This window comes from Taudactylus pleione, unplaced genomic scaffold, assembly GCF_031769625.1.
Source record: "Taudactylus pleione unplaced genomic scaffold, aTauple2 ptg000737l, whole genome shotgun sequence".
NCBI lineage: Eukaryota > Metazoa > Chordata > Amphibia > Anura > Myobatrachidae > Taudactylus > Taudactylus pleione.
The window spans coordinates 1,829,005-1,849,540 of NW_028285139.1; the positions used below are offsets into that span (position 1 = coordinate 1,829,005).

The following is a 20,536-nucleotide window of genomic DNA, read 5'->3' on the forward strand; positions in this document are numbered from 1 at the left end:
CCTGGCGTCTGTACTTAGAGGAACTAACAGCGCCATCTATTGTCTGCTAGCTGTAACTCTGTGCTGAGCTAACAGCGCCATCTAGTGTCTACTGGCTGTAACTGTACTGAGGAGAGCTAACCGACCAGTCACTGTCATTAGCCGTCCAATAGGAATCCAGGTTACGTCATTGTAACTTGGCTTCGAGCATGTGAGCAGCCGCTGTTGTGACATCGAAGATGGAGGTAACACTCTCTCCCACGTCATAATCACATTGCAGCAGTACAGGGCAGGCAGGGGATCACATTTACCTATGAAGCAAGGTAGTTACACACAGCTGAGCTATCATACACATAAACTGCCCTGGACCTAAGTGTGCGCAGCTGGGCTACCACTCATCGAATTCCACCGAAAACGTTTCCATTAAGCATGGAGTTAAAATAGATACAAGAAGCTATTTTAAATTAGGGGTGAGCGGGTTCGGATTTCTGAAATCCGAACCCCCCCGAGCCCCCCCGATCCGAGTCTGATCCGAGTCAGGCTCGACTTTTCCCGCCTGACTCGGATCTGAAATCGAGGCAAAACGTCATCATCCCGCCTTCCGAGTCTCGCGGGTTTTGGATCCTATATAAGGTACCCGCGTCGGCGCCATTTTCTCACTCGGCTGTGGACAGTGAAGAGGGAGGGTGGGAGTTAGGGCTGTGTAGTGTAGTGTAGTGTAGTGCTGCTGTTGTCCACTACTTCAAAGTCCATAGGGGCTGGCTGTGTTGTGCTGTGCTGCTGTTGTTAATAGGGGCTGTGTCCACTACTTCAAAGTCCATAGGGGCTGGCTGGACTGTGTTGTGCAGTCAGTTCTCCATAGGGGCTGTGTCCACTCCAAAGTCCTGTGCAGTGTCCCAGTCCTAAAGGAGTGCTGTAGTGTTGTCCAGGGGGTGCTCTGTCCATCAGGGGTGCTCCCCCCAAGTGCTAAAAAAATAATATATTTTCTGTGTTTGTGAATTGTGTGCGCAGTAGCCGCACGTGCATCAACAAAGTAGTGCCAAGCGTGCGCCTGTGTCATAAGTAAAGGGCCGGCTGGCTTGACCGTTAAAGGGTGCTGTAACCCCCGAAAGTACACTCCAGTCCAAACCAAAAAAAAATTATTTTCTGTGTTTGTGAATTGTGTGCGCAGTAGCCGCACGTGCATCAACAAAGTAGTGCCAAGCGTGCGCCTGTGTCATAAGTAAAGGGCCGGCTGGCTTGACCGTTAAGGGTGCTGTAACCCCCGAAAGTACACTCCAGTCCAAACCAAAAAAAAAATTATTTTCTGTGTTTGTGAATTGTGTGCGCAGTAGCCGCACGTGCATCAACAAAGTAGTGCCAAGAGTGCGCCTGTGTCATAAGTAAAGGGCCGGCTGGCTTGACCGTTAAAGGGTGCTGTAACCCCCAAAGTACACTCCAGTCCAAACCAAAAAAAAAATTATTTTCTGTGTTTAGCCGCACGTATATATCAAATCGATATAACATAAATGGAGGACCAAACTTTCTCCGATAAAAATAAAATAGAGAAAGATCAAGAACCACTTCCTCCTAGTGCTGAAGCTGCTGCCACTAGTCATGACATAGACGATAACATGCCATCAACGTCGTCTGCCAAGGCCGATGCCCAATGTCATAGTAGAGGGCACATACAATCCCAAATGGCAAAGTTCAGGAAAATGACCTTGAAAAAGACATTTAAATCAGCTGAAGAGAAACGTAAACTTGCCAATATGCCATTTACGACACGGAGTGGCAAGGAACGGCTAAGGTCGATCCCTAGTATGTTCATGACTAGTGGTTCAGCTTCACATGACGATGGAAGCCCTCCTCCCACTAAAAAAATCAAAAGAGTTAAGCTGGCAAAAGCACAGCGAAGAACTGTGCTTTCTAAGAAGATATCACAAATCCCCAAGGAGAGTCCAAGTGTGGTGGTGGTTGCGATGCCTGACCTTCCCAGCACTGGACGGGAAGAGGTGGCTCTTTCCACCATTTGCACGCCCCCTGCAAGTGCTGAAAGGAGCACCCACAGTCCACTTGCTGATATGCAAATTGAAGATGTCACTGTTGAAGTACAACAGGATGAGGATACTGGTGTAGCTGGCGCTGAGGAGGAAGTTGGCGAGGAGGATTCTGATGGTGATGTGGTTTGTTTAAATCAGGCTCCGGGGGAGACAGTTGTTGTCCGTGGGATGAAAAAGCCCATCACGGTCATGCCTGGGCAGAAGACCAAACATTCCACCTCTTTGGTCTGGCAATATTTCTATCCAAATCCGGACAACAACTGTCTTGCCATATGTACCATATGTAAAGGTGAAATAAGTAGGGGTAGGGACGTCAACCACCTAGGAACATCCTCCCTTATACGGCACCTGCAGCGCGTTCATAAAAAGTTACTGTCAAGTTCAGAAACTTTGGCTAAGACCGTAAGCAGTCCAGGGACACCTAAATCCCGTTGTCCTGTTGTATCCAAGCGCCTGCAAACCACACCGTCAACTCCCTCCTCGTCAATTTCCTCCTTAGTCAGGATCGGAAGTAGTCCTGCAGGCCATGTCACTGGCATGACTGACTCTCCTATCCGGGATTCCTCTGGAGGATCCTGCATTGCTACGCCTACTGCTGCCGCTGCTGCTGTTGCTGCTGCTGGGAGTCGTTCATCATCCCAGAGAGGAAGTAGGAACACCACTACTTTTACTAAACAATTGACCCTCCAACAGTCCTTAGCGAGGAGGATGAAGTACGACAGCAGTCATCCTGAAGCAAAACGTATAACTGAGGCCTTGACTGCTATGTTGGTGTTAGACGTGCGTCCGGTATCCGCCATTAGTGCAGTGGGATTTAGACAATTGATGGAGGTAGTGTGTCCCCGGTTCCAAATCCCGTCTAGATTCCACTTCACTAGGCAGGCGATACCGAGACTGTACAGAAACGTCAGAAAAAGTGTCCTCAGTGTCCTGAAAAATGCCGTTGTACACAATGTCCACTTAACCACGGACATGTGGACAAGTGGAACAGGGCAGACTAAGGACTATATGACTGTGACAGCCCACTGGGTAGATGTATCACCTTACGCAGCAACAGCAGCAGCGTCACCAGTAGCAGCATCTCAGAAACGCCAGCTCGTTACAAGGCAGGCTACGCTGTGTATCACCGGTTTCAGTAAGAGGCACACCGCCGACAACCTCTTAGAGAAACTGAGGGAAATCATCGCCCAGTGGTTTACCCCACTTAGACTCTCCTGGGGATTTGTGATATCTGACAACGCCACCAATATTGTGCGGGCATTACATCTGGGCAAATTCCAGCACGTCCCATGTTTTGCTCACACAATAAACTTGGTGGTGCAGAATTTTCTGAAAAGCGACAGGGGCGTGCAGGAGACGCTTTGGGTGGCCCGAAAAATTTCTGCCCACTTTCGCCATTCAGCGACTGCGTGCCGAAGACTGGAGCGCCAGCAAACACTCTTGAACCTGCCCCGCCATCACCTGAAGCAAGAGGTTGTGACGCGGTGGAACTCAACCCTCTATATGCTTCAGAGGATGGAGGAGCAGCAAAAGGCCATACAAGCCTATACATCCACCTATGACATAGGCAAAGGAGGGGGTATGCACCTGACTCAAGCGCAGTGGAGAATGATTTCCGTGTTGTGCAAGGTTCTCCAGCCCTTCGAACTTGCCACACGTGAAGTCAGTACAGACACAGCCAGCTTGAGTCAGGTCATTCCCCTCATCAGGCTTTTGCAGAAGCAGCTGGAGAAAGTGAAGGAGGAGCTAAGACGGAGCGATTCCGCTTGGCATGTGGGACTTGTGGATGAAGCCCTTCATTCGCTTTGCCAGGATTCCAGGGTGGTCAATCTGTTGAAATCAGACCACTACATTTTGGCCACCGTGCTTGATCCTAGGTTTAAAGCCTATGTGGTGTCTCTCTTTCCGGCCGACACAAGCCTGCAGAGGTGCAAAGACCTGCTGGTGAACACACTGTCAGCTGAAGCGGAACATGACACGTCAACGGCTCCTTCTTCATTTTCTCCCGCAACTGGGGCTGCCAGGAAAAAACTTAGGTATCCTAAGCAACCCGCTGGCGGTGATGCAGGGCAGGCAGGACCAAGTTTGGACATCTGGTCCGGACTGAAGGACCTGGCAACAATTTCTGACATGTCTACTGTCACTGCATATGATACTGTCACCATTGACAGAATGGTGGAGGATTACATCGGTGACAGCATCCAAGTAGGCATGTCAGACAGTCCATACCTGTACTGGCAGGAAAAAGAGGCAATTTGGAGGCCCCTGTACAAGCTGGCTCTATTTTACCTGAGTTGCCCCCCCTCCAGTGTGTGCTCCGAAAGAGTGTTTAGTGCATCCGGGAACCTTGTCAGCGAAAGGCGTAGGAGGTTGCTTCCACAGAATGTGGAGAAGATGATGTTCATCAAAATGAATTATCAGCTCTTCCAGGGAGACCAGCCTCCAGAAGGTACAGAGGGACCTGTGGTGGTGGATTCAAGTGGGGACGAGTTAATACTTTGTGAGGATGAGGATGTACACACTGAAGAGGGTGAGGAATCGGTGGATGAGGAGGATGAGGATGACATCTTGCCTCTGTAGAGCCAGTTTGTGCAGGGACACATTAATTGCCAGCTTGTTTTGTGGGGGCCCAAACGAACCAATCATTTCAGCCACAGTTGTGTGGCAGACCCTGGCGCTGAAATGATTGATTTGTTAAAGTGTGCATGTCCTGTTTATACAACATAAGGGTGGGTGGGAGGGCCCAAGGACAATTCCATCTTGCACTTCTTTTTTTTCTTTGCATTATGTACAGTTTGGGGCCTAGTTTTTCTAACTGCCATCCTGTCTGCCACTGCAGTGTCACTCCTAGATGGGTCACGTGTTTGTGCCGCCCACTCGTGTCGCTTAGCATAGTCATCCAGCTACCTCGGTGCAACCTTTTGGACATGAAAACACTATTGTGAGGTGTTCAGAATAGACTGGAAATGAGTGGAAATTAAGGTTATTGAGGTTAATAATAGCATAGGAGCAGAGAAACCAACAAATTCTGTGATTTTAGCTGTTTTTATGCTTTTTTAAAAAAAAATACAGATCCAAAACACAAAACCCAGAACCCAAAACACGGAAGGGTGGTTTTGGCAAAACCAATCCAGATCCAAAACACGAAGAAAGATCCAGATCCAAAACCAAAACACAAAACACGAAAAGTGGCCGGTGCACACCCCTATTATAAATGAGTAGAGATGAGTGGATCGTCTTTAGCCTTGTGTACATTTATCTTTGGTAAAACAGTGACAAGCAATGCAGAGGATCATTAAATAATAAAGAAACACTAAAAAGAATATAACAATATATTGATGTTGCAAAACTGCACAGAGAACGTACATGAGCAAATGCTTTAACATCTCTATGGGGCAGATTCAATTGGGCGCGAGGTTTAGCGAGGAAAAAACCTTGCGCCCCTCGTGCCCAATTTTGGAATACCGCGGGTATGCGAGCTCCCGATTACCCGCGGTATCCAATTCTTCACTTACCTGCCCGGTGGTCTCCGCTGCTCCTGGTTGCCTCCCCTCTATCTTCTCACTGGAGAGAGGCATTCTGGGAGTTCTGGGGGCTGCTGGTAGGCTCCAGGGCCTGGTGGAAGGGTAATGTCTAAATCCCCTTCACGGAGAGGACCCTGACAGGGCCTGACATCATCAGCCAGTATCCAGCGTCATTCCCTACCATCCAAGTGGGCATAGAGGGGGAATATAACCATGTGGCAAGCGTAGCGAGCCACCGAGCCTGAAGCATGGTGAGCGCACCGAGCCCGCGAGGGGCCAACTTTCTTCTTTAGGTGGGGACAACTTTCTTCTCTAGGTGGCCTTAATGTGCATGGAACTGTACTTCCGCCCTCACTCACGTCACTTCCAGGTCCCTAGCATGAAGGGGAAATAAACTCTACCCTGGTTGGAGGCGCAAGAGCTGCTGGGAGATGTAGTTCTCCCAGCACTCATTCCAGGGGACACACATACACACTTACATACACCACACACACTGACATACTGACCCTGCTGCAGAAGAGCAGTCTCCCGACTCTGAATGCAGAAGACAGCGCTGCAGAAGGTAAGTAATTATGGACTAGTTAAGCTAATTGGAAACTTCCAATTGCTTAATTAGTCCTAAGGGGGGTGGGGGTGTCGTCGGGGTACCAGAGCAAGTCCCACAGATTTTACCTAAAATTTGCGATTTTAGGAAAAATCACACTTGCTCTGGAGGTGCGAGGAAAAAACCTCCTGGCTCACAAAAACAAAAACCATGCACCTTATTGAATAGCAGAAATCTCGCACCTACAGGAAAAACCTCGCAGGTGCGGGATTTTTGATATTTTCGCACCCAATTGAATATGCCCCTATGTTTGTGACCCTCATACTTACAAGAAAAATGCTTGTTATTTATTATGTTTCTTTTTAGAAAATTAGCAAAATAATACTAAAAAGGTTGGTAGCCCCGACATTTGGCTCCAGATGTATTTCTGTATCTCTCTCTCTCTCTCTCTCTCTCTCTCCCTCCATCCATCCATCTATCTATCTATATGGCATAGATAAGGCGGCACTCACAGGTCTTATTGAAAAAAAAATAAACAGAGACAAAGGGGGCAATTCAATTCGCAGACTCACAGATTTTTGTACACAGCCCTATGGCACCTGTTAATGAATACAATAAATAAGATCTGTCCTGTCTTCCTGGCAATGGCAGCTGTTTTAGGGACGGTGAGTACTCTGGCTACCGCTGTACATAAATGTAGGACAGACTTACATATATACACACATTTAGTTTAAGAAGACTATCATAATAGTGTCAGTAAATAAAATACAGTCAGTAAGTGTTACCAGACTTTGCAGTAAATATATATTTACAAAATGGGATATACAGGAATTTTAATGTCAGGTCATTTTTCCCTTTGGGGTTTACTTTGTAATTTGTAATATGTATGAGATCATAAATAAATTGTATTATCACAAAAAATAATAATAATAATAATAATAATAATAATAATAACAAAAACTAAGCTTCAAGCTTATCGTACTTTGTGGCTCTTTTTTATGTTTCTCAGAATGATGAGTTACAGAGATTTTGTGCTGAGTGCACAGTGACGTCTGTATTGGGGTGTGACTATGACTGAATGATCTGCACCCAAACTCCAAGTTATACATAGAGCACAGTGTCTGCACTCAGCCTATAATCATACAGCTCACTGTCTCTGCACTCAGCCTGGAATCATTGGCTATATAGCTCATTGTCTCTGCACTCCAAAGGTAAGTATTTACTAACCCTGCTCCACTCCCTAACCCTCCTTTAGGGGTGCCTAACCCTAACCTCCCTCCCTAGTGCCTAAACCTAACCTCCTCCATTCCCCGCAGCCTAAGTCTCCCGTGGGGGTGCCTAACCCTAACCTCCCCCGGGAGTGCCTAACCCTAACCCCCCCTTCCCCTAGCGTAAACCTAACCCTCCCAGGGGGGTGCTTAACCCTAAAAAGCCCTAAACCCTAACCCCCTCCCCCTTTCCACCCGGGGCCCGGCTTACCTTCGTTCGGTATGGTGGGCATCGGGCTCCCGGCGTAGGTCTAAGGACAGGCGTCGGTATTTCGACGCCTGTCATTAGTACCGTGGCGGGATTTGACAGTCGGGAAGCTGGCGGTCGGCATTTCGACTGTCAGCTTCCTGACTGCATCCCCTCACTGTCTCTGCACTCAGCCTCAGTGGCAAACGCAGGATTTTCAAAGGGAGGTTTCCAAATCCTTGGTTATCGAAACAATGAAAAAACATCTAGCCATAAATAAAAAGATAGATAGATAGAAACAGCTTACACAGGATTTAGGACTACTACAGTAAAATATACCACTCAGCTTATGACAGGGTACACACACACTGACTGACACAGACACACACAGACAGACACACACACCTCTATCACTTATACCCCTTTTACCCTGACTTAAAAATCCACGTGAACGCGCATCAACCCAGGATTTTTGCCAGTGGAAACGGATCAACCCGGGTCCAGTGACCTGGGGATCCGACTCAGCTGGATTTCAGGGTTGAGCACGGGTCATTCCCGCAGTGTAAACAGTGTGACCCAGGTCACGAAGACCTGGGACGCGCCGCATGCCGCCTGATTGGCCGGCTTCAGTGGCGCTTTGAGATGACATCATCTCCAAGCGTCCACTGCCGGGCCGGCCAGAACGGAGCAGCGCACCCCGCCCGCCCTCCGTGCCTCCGGCCCGCTTCAGAGTAAGGTAAGAAGGTCATGGAAGGGGGAGGGAGGGTAAGAAGCGTTGCTCACCTGCGCCGGAGAGCCGGGTCAGTGCTGACCCGGCTCCGGTGTGAACGGTGCCCGGGTCGGCGCCGCAGTCTAAAACGGGGTCTGTCTTGGGTCTGATCCAGTTTGGAAAAGTGTTCCAAATCCCGAGTCAGACCCGGAACTTTGGTGTAAAAGGGGTATTAGAAACATGAATGCAGCAGGCAAATAAATACAGCCAGCATGACTTATTAAAGACCCCTCTCCCCCAGTAGTGGTCCCCCCTTTGCAGTGCCCCCACTAGAAGTCCCCCTTATGCAGTGGACCCAGTAGTACCCCTTATATAGTGCCCCCAGTAGGAGTCCCCCTTATGCAGTACCCCCAGTAGTGCCCCTTTTATAGTGCCCCCAGTAGTAGTCCCCCCTTTTCAGTGCCCCCAGTAGTAGCATACTTGCCTACATTGTAGTACTCTTTTGCGGGAGACTTGGAGAGAGGAGAAAGATCGGGTCGTGATGGGGGCGGGGCCTGACATCTTGCATCATTAGGCCCCGCCCCCTTCGTTGCAAATTGCCGCGATTGGCGTAGATTTGCATAAGGGGTGGGGCTAAATGACGCGATTCCCGCAGAATCGCGTCATTAAGCCCCGCCCCCTACACAGAGACCCGCGAGTGCTGCGGAAGTTCTCCGCATTCTGCCCACTTCACTAGGAAGTGGGCAGAAAGCGGGAGAAATGCCTACCCTTCCGGGGGTGCGGGGGGTTACCCGAAAAATCGGGAGCCTCCCGCGAAAACCGGGAGGGTAGGCATGCATGAGTAGTAGTCCCCCTTATGCAGTGGCCCCAGTAGTACCCCTTATATAGAGCCCGCAGTAGTAGTCCCCCCTATGCAGTACCCCCAGTAGTGCCCCTTATATAGTGCCCCCAGCAGTAGTCCCCCCTTTGTAGTGCCCCTAGTAGTACCCCCTTTGCAGTGACCCCAGTTGTAGTCCCCCCTTTGCAATGCCCCTTATATAATGCCACCAGTAGTAGTCCCCCCTATGCAGTGCCCCTTATATAGTGCACCCAGTAGTAGTCCCCCCAGTAGTTCCCCTTATATAGTGCCCCCAGTAGTAGTCCCCCAGAATGGGCCACCACCCTATTCATGTGCCCCCAGTTGTGCCCCCCTATTCAGTGATCTCAGTAGTGCCCCCTGTATAGAGTGCCCCCAGTAGCGGCTACCTCCTCTATACAGTGCCCCCGGTAGCGCCCCCCCATACAGTGCCCCTAGTAGCGGCCACCCCCTCTATACAGTCCCCCCAGTAGTCCCCCCTATGCAGTGCCCCCTGTAGAGCCCCTTATATAGTGCCCACAATAGTAGTCCCCCTTTGCAGTGCCCCTTATATAGTGCCCCAGTAGTAGTCTCCCCTTTGCAGTGCCCCTTATATAGTGCCCCCAGTAGTAGTCACCCCTATGCAGTGCCCCCAGTAGTAGTCACCCCTATGCAGTGCCCCTAGTAGTGCCCCTTATATAGTGCCCCAAGCAGTAGTCCCTCCAGTAGTAGCCCCACCCAGTAGTGCCCCTTATATAGTGCCCCCAGTAGTAGTTCCCCCCAGAACGGGCCACCCCCCTATTCAGTGCCCCCAGTAGCAGCCCCCCTATACAATTTCCCCAGTAGCGGCTACCCCCTCTATACAGTGCCCCCGCTAAGTAGCGTCCACCCCCCTATATAGTGCCCCCAGTAGTTGTTTCGCCCAGAACGGGCCACCCCCCTATTCAGTGCCCCCAGTAGTGTCCCCCTATACAATGCCCCCAGTAGCGGCTACCCCCTCTATACAGTGCCCCCAGTAGTGCCTCCCCCTATGCAGTGCCAGCGTCAGTGCCCCTTACATATACACACACACAAACAAAAAAACATAACCTGAACCGCCGATGTCCGCTCCTCCCGGCCCGCTCTGCACTATGGCAGAGACGTCCCATCACTTGCTGCGGGGGGAGCCCTCCGTGGACGCAGCAGCCAGTGAGAGTCTGTCTGACTCTCATTGGCAGCAGCCAATTAGAGTCTGTCTGACTCTCATTGGCTGCTAAAATAAACACACTGCCGCTGGTTAGTACGAGCGCACTACCCGGTGCCGGCGGCGTGTTTGTTAGTGTATAGTACGGACCGCACTCACTGCGGTCTACACTACACTTAGTGATCGGCAGGCAGGGGGGGTTATGGGTACTCAGGAACCCCACTCCGTGTGTGCCTGAGCCTGTACCAATCTATACAGCTCACTGTCTCTGCACTCAGCCTGTTCCAATCTATACAGCTCACTGTCTCTGCACTCGGCCTGTACCAATCTATACAGCTCACTGTGTCTGCACTCGGCCTGTTCCAATCTATACAGCTCACTGTCTCTGCACTCGGCCTGTTCCAATCTATACAGCTCACTGTCTCTGCACTCAGCCTGTTCCAATCTATACAGCTCACTGTCTCTGCACTCAGCCTGTTCCAATCTATACAGCTCACTGTCTCTGCACTCAGCCTGTTCCTATCTATACAGCTCACTGTCTCTGCACAATCTTAAGCCCTGATTCAGAGCCGGACGCTCTGACAGAGCGCTCGCTCTGAATCAGGGCCGGGCTATTTTTTCTTTAGAACGGCCTCCTGGCCGCTCGTATAGCTGTGGGTGGGAATGCCTCCGTCTGGGCAGCCACGCCCTCGGTCCGCCCACCAAAGGGGGCGTGCTGTCATTCAACATCGACAGCACGCCCCATTTGTTGCGAGACCTGGTGCGACGGCTTGCCCGTCGCTATCTGGGTCTCGCACACGCGTGCGACGGAGCCGGCTCCGTCGTGCGCATGCGCTCTGGACCACCATCGACCCGGTTGCGAGCGCTCAGCGCTCGCGACCGGGTCTGAATCAGTCCCTTAGATCTGAGTGTTCCAAATCCCAGGTCAGACCTGGAACTTTAGTGTAAAAGGGGTATTACACCTCTACATACCTATCCCCCATAACTGAACCAATTATTGAGCTGACAACTGGCATGTTTTTATTAGCCAAATTATGCTATTATACCCCATAAAAGCCTAACTGACGCTCAAAATCAATATAGAAGTGTATTAATAGCCCTAATAAAAGTATTTTGGGTTCTTAAATTGAGTCAAATGGCTGTTATATGTATATCTGCATAAGTCAGTGTTGGCTCCAGAGGCAGTGCAAAATTCAAATAGGGGAGTCACACCAACTGCCAGTAAGTTCCTGACGGTGATGTTTGGCAGCGTATGGGGTGGCTGTTTGTGTGGCTCCCCTATTTGAATTTTGGACTGTGCTGCAGCCTCACCTCTCTAGCCTCCACTGGCATAAGTGTTGAAAAATTACATAAAGCAGTTTCTTTTGGAAAAAAATAAAATGTTGTAGTTAAATTGGGGGTACATTAAAATGGGTGTTAATATATTTTTGTGGCTATAAAGTGCAGTTTAAAAAAAAAAAAAAAAATATATATATACACCTGCTGCAGCCACCTGCAAACCTAAAAACACCTGTCCCATCAATACAGCCCCCCAAAATATCTGACCCAGTACTTTAAACCCATTTTCCAACACTTTTAAAATGTTCACCCCAAAAATGACATGTCATTATTAGGGGGAATTAAGCTCATTAGTCATTAGGGGGGGGAGGGCGGGGGTGTCCAAAGGGTTCTGAATCGGGTCCGAAAAGGTGGTGAAAACTTTTCGCCGGTTACCGCCTATGGAGTTTTCGCACGTGCAAAAACTCCGGTAATTGAATAGCGCGATACGCTGGTATGCGCGAAAAGATCACATCGGCAAACGTTTTTCAACAAACGCGACTTTTCGACACCTAATTGAATTCGGCCCTTGAAATGGTCTAAAAATGTATTTTAAGGGGTAGTCAGGACACATTATTTTTCTACAGATCATTGGTTATATTAGAACAGGGATGTAGTTTTTATCCCAGTGGGCTGGATGCCTGTACTCAGAATCCCGGCGCCAGAATCACGACCGCTAGCATCAGAACTGTAAGTATTAGGGTTAGGAAGAGGGTTAGGTTTAGCGGTTAGGGTTAGGCACTAGGGGAGGGGTTAGTCTGTGGAGGGAGGTTCAGTTACTGTTAAGCAGCGTACACACGGTACGACTTTGCAGGACGACATGAATGATAACGATATTGATCATATTGTTATTTTTCATATCGTCCATTTTTTGGCCCTTTTCAACCCCCAAACAACGGACGATGCGCGGCCACAGATGGTCGATAAGGATAATGACCATCGCCCGTCCATGCACTCCAACCTGGTCGATATCGATCAAACTCCTCTCCAAGTCTAAACTTCATCTCTGTAGTTTTCAAGGAGCTTTCTGTTTTTAGGCAAATTTCATCACCATTTCTAGAAATAATCACAGCTATAGCGAGCGGGCAGGAAGATGGTCGCGATGGTCAAGACCATCGCGACCATCGGGCTTTCGACGAGACCCTTGTGGTAGGGTCTCGTTGCCGCAAGCCCCAGAGTGCTTTCGGCTCTAACAGAGCCGAAAGCACTCCCACTGACATCAGTTGTGATGTCAGTGGGGCCGGCCCCAGACGGTAGGCGTTCCCATGGGTATGCCTCCGTCTGGGCAGACAAGCCCCCGGCCTGCCCACCAAAGGGGGTGTGCTGTAACTCAACATCGACAGCACGCCCCCTTTGGTACGAGACCCGGAGCGACGGTTTGCCAGTCGCAATCTGGGTCTCACACATGCGCACGACGGAGCCGGCTTGCGAGCACATAGCGCTCGCGAGCGGGTCTGAATCAGGCCCTCTATTCCTTAATAAATATTAGTGACATAAGGGCTGGTTTATCAATTGTGCAAACATGCTTTGCTGTATACTAATGTTAGAGGCTTTTACTTGTTCTTTAAGCTTGATGTCATAAGGTGGGAGTGCTGTATTTATTGTACACGATCAACCACCATGTATATTTCTGTAGTGATGGGCAATCTGTTGCAACTATAAGGAAATACAATACATTTGTTGTGAACCGTTTTGCTATAAGTCTCTGTAATGATGTTTCTGTTTGTCTCCCAGGTGCCCCCTGTTCCTGCAGAGATTCCTGCACTTGTCAAAATTGCAAATGTGCATCATGCAAGAAAAGTAAGTGTACAATCATTCAGACACTGGGGCTGATTCTGAGTTGGGAGCAAAACAAAAAATAAGTAATACCCCTTTCAGACATAGGACCCGGGAAATTTCCTGCTCAGACCCGGGAATTTCTCCTGTGCAAATTCCCGGGTATTTGGTCGAGATCCCCCTTTCACACTACAGCGTCTACCCGGGACATTCCCAGGTAGATCCCTTTCAGACATAAGCTTTTAATATTACCTGCCTCTCCTCTGCCCTTCTTAGCCTATCCCCTCTCCGGCTGCTGATGATGATGTCATCATCATGCAGCAGGCTGCCGACCAATCACTGCAGCCATTTTATTATTATTATTATATTATTTATATCTGCCCTGGTGATCCAGCGGAAGTGGGGGTGGCTTGCTGTGGCAGAGACCAGCCGGTGGGTGTCCCCGGCGTCCGGCTGGGGTTCTCTGTACACAGCCACCGGCGCGGAGGGTGGTGAGCAGCAGCGCTGAGCATCCTATAGGACGCTCTGTGCTGCCAACTCAATGTAAAAGCTGCTTGGTGCAGCCTGGGAGTAAATTCCCGGGTAGCACCATTCAGACATAAGCAGGGTCATTTCCCGGGACTTATGTCCCAGGAAATTCCCTGGTCGATTGAAGGGTTGGCTGAGGCAGGCCAAATTCCCGGGATTCTCGGTATGTCTGAAAGGGGTATAACTGGGTATCTGGAAAAAATCATGTTGCAATGCAAGGGGAGCAAATAAATTAATGTTATTATTTTGCATGCAGGGTAAATACTGAATACTTTTGCATGTAGCCCACAAGTGCTGGACATTTGTATATTTACACGGCAATGTATATTTTAGTTTGGACACGCTGTTCTCAAATCTAAATCTCTGGACACTTTACACCTGCCTCACCTGCAGTGCAACATGGTTTTGCCAAAGTACAAAGTCACCTGCTCTTTTTTGCTTTACTCCCACCCAGTGGCGTAACTAGGGTATTTGGAGCCCAGGGCAAATTTGAAAATGGACCCCCCCCCCCAAAAAAAAAAAAAATACCCGATATGTGCGCGCGCCTTAGGCGCGTGCGGCAAAAATGGGCATGGTCACTTAAAAATGGGGCGTGTCAACATGACACACCCCTTTATTTTCACGCTGAACATTCCCATCCATATGCACCTTTACCCCAGTAGTACCCCGTATACAGTACCCCCAGTATGCAGTTGTGGTCCCTCTTATGCAGGCCCATAGTAGTGCCCCTTATACAGTATCCCCAGTAGTGGTCCCCCTTACTCAGTGCCCCCAGTAGTGGTCCCCCCAAATGCAGTGCCCTATGTAGTGTTCCCCCTTATGCAGTGCCCCCAGTAGCAGTCCTCACAATGCAGTGCACCCAGTAGTGGTATCCCCTTATGCAGTGCCCTTTATATAGTGCCCCCAGTAGTAGTCCCCACCTCCTATGCAGTGCCCTTTATATAGTGCCCCCAGCAGTAGTCCCCCCCCATGCAGGTTTCCCAGTAGTGGTCCCCCTTATGCAGGCACCCAGTAGTGATCCCCCCTATCTAGTGCCCCCTGTAGTGGTCCCCGCAGTGCCCCTAGCAGTAAGCCCCTTATATAGTGCCCCCAGCAGTAGTCCCCCCCCCTCCCATGCAGTGCCCCCAGTAGTGGTCCCCCTGATGCAGGCTCCCAGTAGTGACCCCCCTATCCAGTGGTCCCTGTAGTGGTCCTTCCTCTTATTGCCCCCAGTTGTGGTCCCCCCAGTGCAGTGCCCCTAGCAGTAGGCCCCTTTTATAATGCCCTCAGTAGTAGTTCCCCCCCCCCAAGTAGTGGTCCCCAGCAGAGGTTCCCCCTCCCGATTAAGTGCCCCCTGTAATAGCACCCCCCAGTAGAGGTCCTAATAATGGTGCCCCCAGTAGTAGCCACCCCCCCCATTGTGCCCCCACCCCAGTAGAGGTCCCCCCAGTGGTAGCCACCCCCGTTGTGCCCCCAGTAGTGCTGACAGGTTTTTAAAAATACATATATAAAAACTTACTTACCTGAATCCACGCTGCTGCTGCTGCTCCTCCAGTCTGCGACGCCGCTCCTGCCCTCCCAGGCTGGCGCGCTCAGCATAATGGGACAGGCGTCATGACGTCAGTCCCATTACCCACTGCAGGAGCCGGACGGAAGTCCGGCTCTTGCAGTGGGTGCTGCAGCAGTCAATGAGAGTCTATCTGACTCTCATTGGCTGCTGTTTAACACACGCATCGCCGCCAGCACACACATCGCCGCCAGCGCTGGCGGCGATGCGTGTGTTATGCACAGCCTGAGCCCGCCTCCTGGCGCTATTGGGCAAGCAAGCGCTCAGGGGGAGGGAACGGGCTCAGGCGTGCAGCACAGGACCGGCGCTGGAAGCCTAGCGCCGGTCCTGTGTAAACGTGTAGCGCTGACCGCCCGCGCTAACTAGGGCGGGCGGGCCGATACCGTGGCCGGTGGCGCCCCCCCTGCGCCGCCGGTCCCACGGCGCCCAGGGCAAGCACCCCGCTCGCCCTGCCCTAGTTACGCCACTGCTCCCACCTCAGAATTGGGCCTTTAATGTGGTTTGCAGGTGTTGATCCTGCCGCATGCAGACTTCAAAAGTGTATTCTACTCATAGGGGTATATATTCTAAAGTGCGGGTTTTTACAAGGGGAGATGTTGCCCATAGCAACCAATCAGATTTCACTTAATTATCTAGCACCTTCTAGAAGAATATAGCTAGAATCTGATTGGTTGCTATGGGCAACATCTCCACTTCTATAAACCTGCACTTTTATCTCATGGAATTCAATTCAATGTGCTATTGAATAGCGACGGGAGGGACTCCCGAAGCTATGCAATACACTGCGCTGTTTGGGCGCACTAAGGATTTCTTCTCGCACCCCCCTGGGGATGCGAAGAGAAATCCGACCAAAGTGCTGGGTGCACCACTGTTTTTCTGCATAGCGCAGCGCTAACAGCTGCGCGCCCGGCACTTTGGTCAGAGAATGTGTGTTACACAAGGGTGTTAAGGCGCGGTAACCGGCATTCTCCGACCACACAGCACACTGAATTGAATAATTCCGGGAGCTCGCTCCCAGCGCTATTCAATTTGCGTTGAATTGAATCACCCCCAGATTGGTAATCTGAAACCAACTCTTTTGTAATGCACCTAAAGCTCCAGGGTGCTGCTTTGAATTTGGAGCATCAACATATACACCCAAACTTGTAATATTGTGATCGTGTGCTCTCGTTTTCAAGAGTATATGTACTGCAAGTTAACTTTTATCCCACGTAGACTTTTTGTTCGCTTTAAATAGCAATTTAAGCAATTTTTAAGCATGCATCATTTGTCTGAGCTCTTTTCAAAATCTCCCAGCATATCATGTGATGGCAGGGTATGTAGTTATAAGAGTCTGCCGGTCTCAATACAGACAGTGTAATCCTGGCAAGGGATCTAACATAGGCGTTGACATATCGACGCCTATGTTCATCCCGATGTCGGAACTCCGGGCCGATCATCCAACGCCCTGGGGAGGGTTAGGCTAGGGGAATGGGGGGGTTAGGTTTAGGCACTAAGAAGGGAGGTTAGGGTTAAGCACCCCCCTCCGGGAGGACTAGGTTTAGGGTGCGGGGAGGGGGGGTTAGGCTTAGGCACTAATGGGGGGATGTTAGGGTTAAGCAATTAGGGGGGAGGTTAGGGTTAGGCACCCCTAAAAGTGGGTTAGGGTTAGGGGGGGGGAAAGGGTTAGGAATAGTAAACTTACCTCCGCTGTCGGGACCTCCTCCATCAGGCTGCCGGTGTCGGGATTTGAACCGCCGGGCTCACGTCCGAAGGTCAAACATACTGATTCCAATGGCAGAGGGAAGACAAATATAGGGAGGAATTGACAGTGCAAACTGAGCTCAGGGGGGTGTTCCAAAGCCTCTGCTCACTTACATCATGTGCCATGTGACTGTGGTTGCATGGTGGTCACATGACATTGTGCAAACTGTGAAAAATATGAATTATTAATAACAGCCTAAAGAAACTAACTAAAGAAAATAAAGTAATCACTGTACCAGTCTACATTTTGTAGCCTGCCACATTGAGCTATGTTATGTTTCATGGGATTGCCGCTTTAACACTGTTATGTGAGGCTGCCAGTTTCATGAATAGATCAGGGGAGCATCTATAATGGGTGCAGGGTGTGCGGTGCACACGGGCTCCTGGGTCCAGGGGGGACCCACACCGCACACACCCTGCACCCATATTTTTTAATACTTACCTCTCGGAAGTCCCGCGTCTGCAGTAGCAGCGCTGCTCTAAACGCCTGGAAAATGCCTGCCATGGCCATTTTCCCGGCATCATGTGCAGTGGAGAAATCGCCGGCCGCTGCATTTTCCCGGTGACCTGTGCATGCGCAGTAGCTCTGGGCACAGACTACTGCCCAGAGTCTAATGCTGCGGTCAGTGCGCTGCTGGCCCTCCGGGGCCCCCTCCTCTCTTAATACGCCCCTGAAATAGATGATTGACAGCTGGATGAAAGTGTCAGGGCTTGTCCTCCTGCCTGAGGCAGTAACTGAAATAGTGACACTCTTATACCTTATGCAGATGCAAATTATAAATATTAAATTGTAGTATTTATCTATATTCTTTTACAGTAAGAAACATGGGGGAATTCTATGCAATGTGTCACTGTGCACATATCAGCCAGTTATGGTCATTCCAACTTTTATTATTTCCTCGCATCTCTATGGGAGCAAAGGAAAAATTGCAATGCCGACAGGCGCTATGTGCCGTACGTGCTGTCCCGTAATGGTGCATTGCGCCCATCTCGGACAATTGAATTCCCTCCATAGATTTTTTTTTTTTTATTTCAATTCTTGCCCATTAAATAAAACACTCCCCCCGCCGAGCCCCGTAATATTTTATAGCAAGAAACACAATTTGTTTATTGAAGTCGCCAAAAACCTGCAGCCTGACACAGCTGGCCGGTTGGGCCTCAATAGAGGAATAATCAAAGTTGGCAACACCATTAGCAGCATCTTGGGACTTGGTAAAAGGGTAGTTTATCTGGTAGAATAACTCCCATTCTGATGCATGGAGATCTCTATATTGCTACATCTGATGAGTCTCTTCTTCCGCAGGCTGCTGCTCCTGCTGTCCGGATGACTGCAGTAAGTGCGCCCAGGGATGTGAGTGCCCAGCTGGATGTGGGACCTGCAGCTGCTGCAAGTGACCTGTTCTACACTTACCATGGGCTCTGTTACACTCTGATCTGTATATTGTGTCTTTCAGTTCTCCAATGAATGTGATGTATCATGCAGTATCTATGTAATGACTATTACACTAGGTAGTATCTATGTCTATTACAGTATGCAGTATCTATGTAATGACCAATACAGTGATAAAAATTTACTTTTTTCTTATTAAAATGTATATGAACTATTCCTGTTAGTGTTGGAAAACCAATCAATGTTGTATTTAACAACTAAACTGGGATTATGTTCTACAATCCAAAAGTCAATGAATTAAGGAAAGTTGTAATTAAGGGGCCTATTCATTATTCTTTTGCCCTTTTATACATACAGAAACCTTGGAAATAAAAAATCCAACCCATTCATCATGAAGGTTCTGCAGGATATCTCCTGCCTACAGCACGGTCCCAATGTGCTACACATCCCCAAACACTTGTATGTGAACAATTATTCATCAAGCTCTGCATGACTGCAGGTACTAACCCACTGGGTAGATACTGGTATTCCAGTCGCACAGGATATATATGTCTTCAAAATACGGAGACAATAATTGACCCCTTTTAATAAGTAATGTTGTCAAGGGGGTGCTACCATAGACACATAATTGAAATTACAACAAGAAGAGCAAATGAAAATGTCATAGGATGGTGCACTAAATACGTAATTTAAAATATAACTTTTATTAAATAAATAGTAAAATACTGTTATCCTCAGATCGTGACACACAAAAAGCGAAAATAAATTAAAATATAGTGACAGAAAAAATAGAAAGTATGTGATTTAAGATATAGTTCTGAATAGAACTTAAAAAGCAGCGCTCCTACATATTCATACAATAATCAGTCTCGTTAATGATATTCGTGGTGTATATTCTGTTTAATATATAGATATAGTGTTCCCACACTTTCAAACAACACCATACAAGAATAATAGTCTCTGCTGTTAGTGTTTATTCCGTGTGTAATGTTCTGGTAGTTAATGTGTTTCACGTTTTTGATCGTTATCCCATATAATCTTCAATAGGGTTACTGTGGAGATATCATATTGTGTTCCTGACACATATCATTAATCACCTCTGTTCTTTTATACATTCAAATGGTATTGGGTATCCTCTTAGTAATTTTTTGGAGGCATTAACAGTATTAAAGTCACTTGAATAAACGTGTATTGTTGTTATTTTTATTATACATGTGATACACATATAATCCTCATATTAAAGTGCATATGATAAATTCTCTGATGTCCCTCTTTCTTTATATTCATTCAGTTGTTCAACTGGCCAGAAAGTTCCTAGGACAAGTATGCAGATAATTCAGCTGTTTAGTGTAACATATACCACCAGGAGTAAGGTTATATCATTCTCACCTATAGTGTAACTAACCACTCACAATGGAGCTGGTAAACACTGTCATAGGGGATCTATCTGCTTCCCTAGTATACACAGTTGGTTCTAATAGGCAGTGTTTAACAAAACAAACATATTAGCATATCCCCATAGTAATTTTTTGGAGATACTAATACCATTAAGGTTACTGGAATAAAGGTGTATTGTTAGGTACCTTGATCCTATGACATTTTCATTTGCTCTTCTTCTTGTTGTACTAACCCACTGGGCCCTTCTTCTTCCTATTGGAAGAAGATCCGGTTTGCGAAGAGTGATCTGTTCAGATGGCTCTGCTTCCCCCGACCTCATCGTGCACATGTATAAACTCAGTTAGTGCATGTGCAGTAACACTACCAATAGGAACCCAGCAGTATAATAAACTCGCGGGACAGCTGATTTTCGGGTTGGGTACTGGATCTCAGCAGTTAGGATGCCAGAGGTCTGAATACCAACAGCTGCATCTCGACGCCTGAATGTAAGCACCCTAACCCTCTCCCAAATCCACCTTTTCTGCAGGCTATCCCTCCCCCGCAGCCTAACCTTAACACCGCCCCCTT

At 48.7% G+C, this 20,536-nt stretch overlaps 1 protein-coding gene across 1 annotated transcript; it reads left to right on the forward strand.

Moving 5' to 3' along the window:
* Positions 1-175: 175 nt before the first annotated feature.
* Positions 176-19,811, forward strand: LOC148477209 (metallothionein-like; the record flags this gene model as incomplete). The annotated part of the gene is made up of 3 exons (XM_088457062.1): positions 176-224; positions 13,323-13,388; positions 18,485-19,811. Coding segments are annotated over 3 exons (207 nt in total), but the record flags the coding sequence as incomplete, so codon positions are not given.
* Positions 19,812-20,536: the final 725 nt, after the last annotated feature.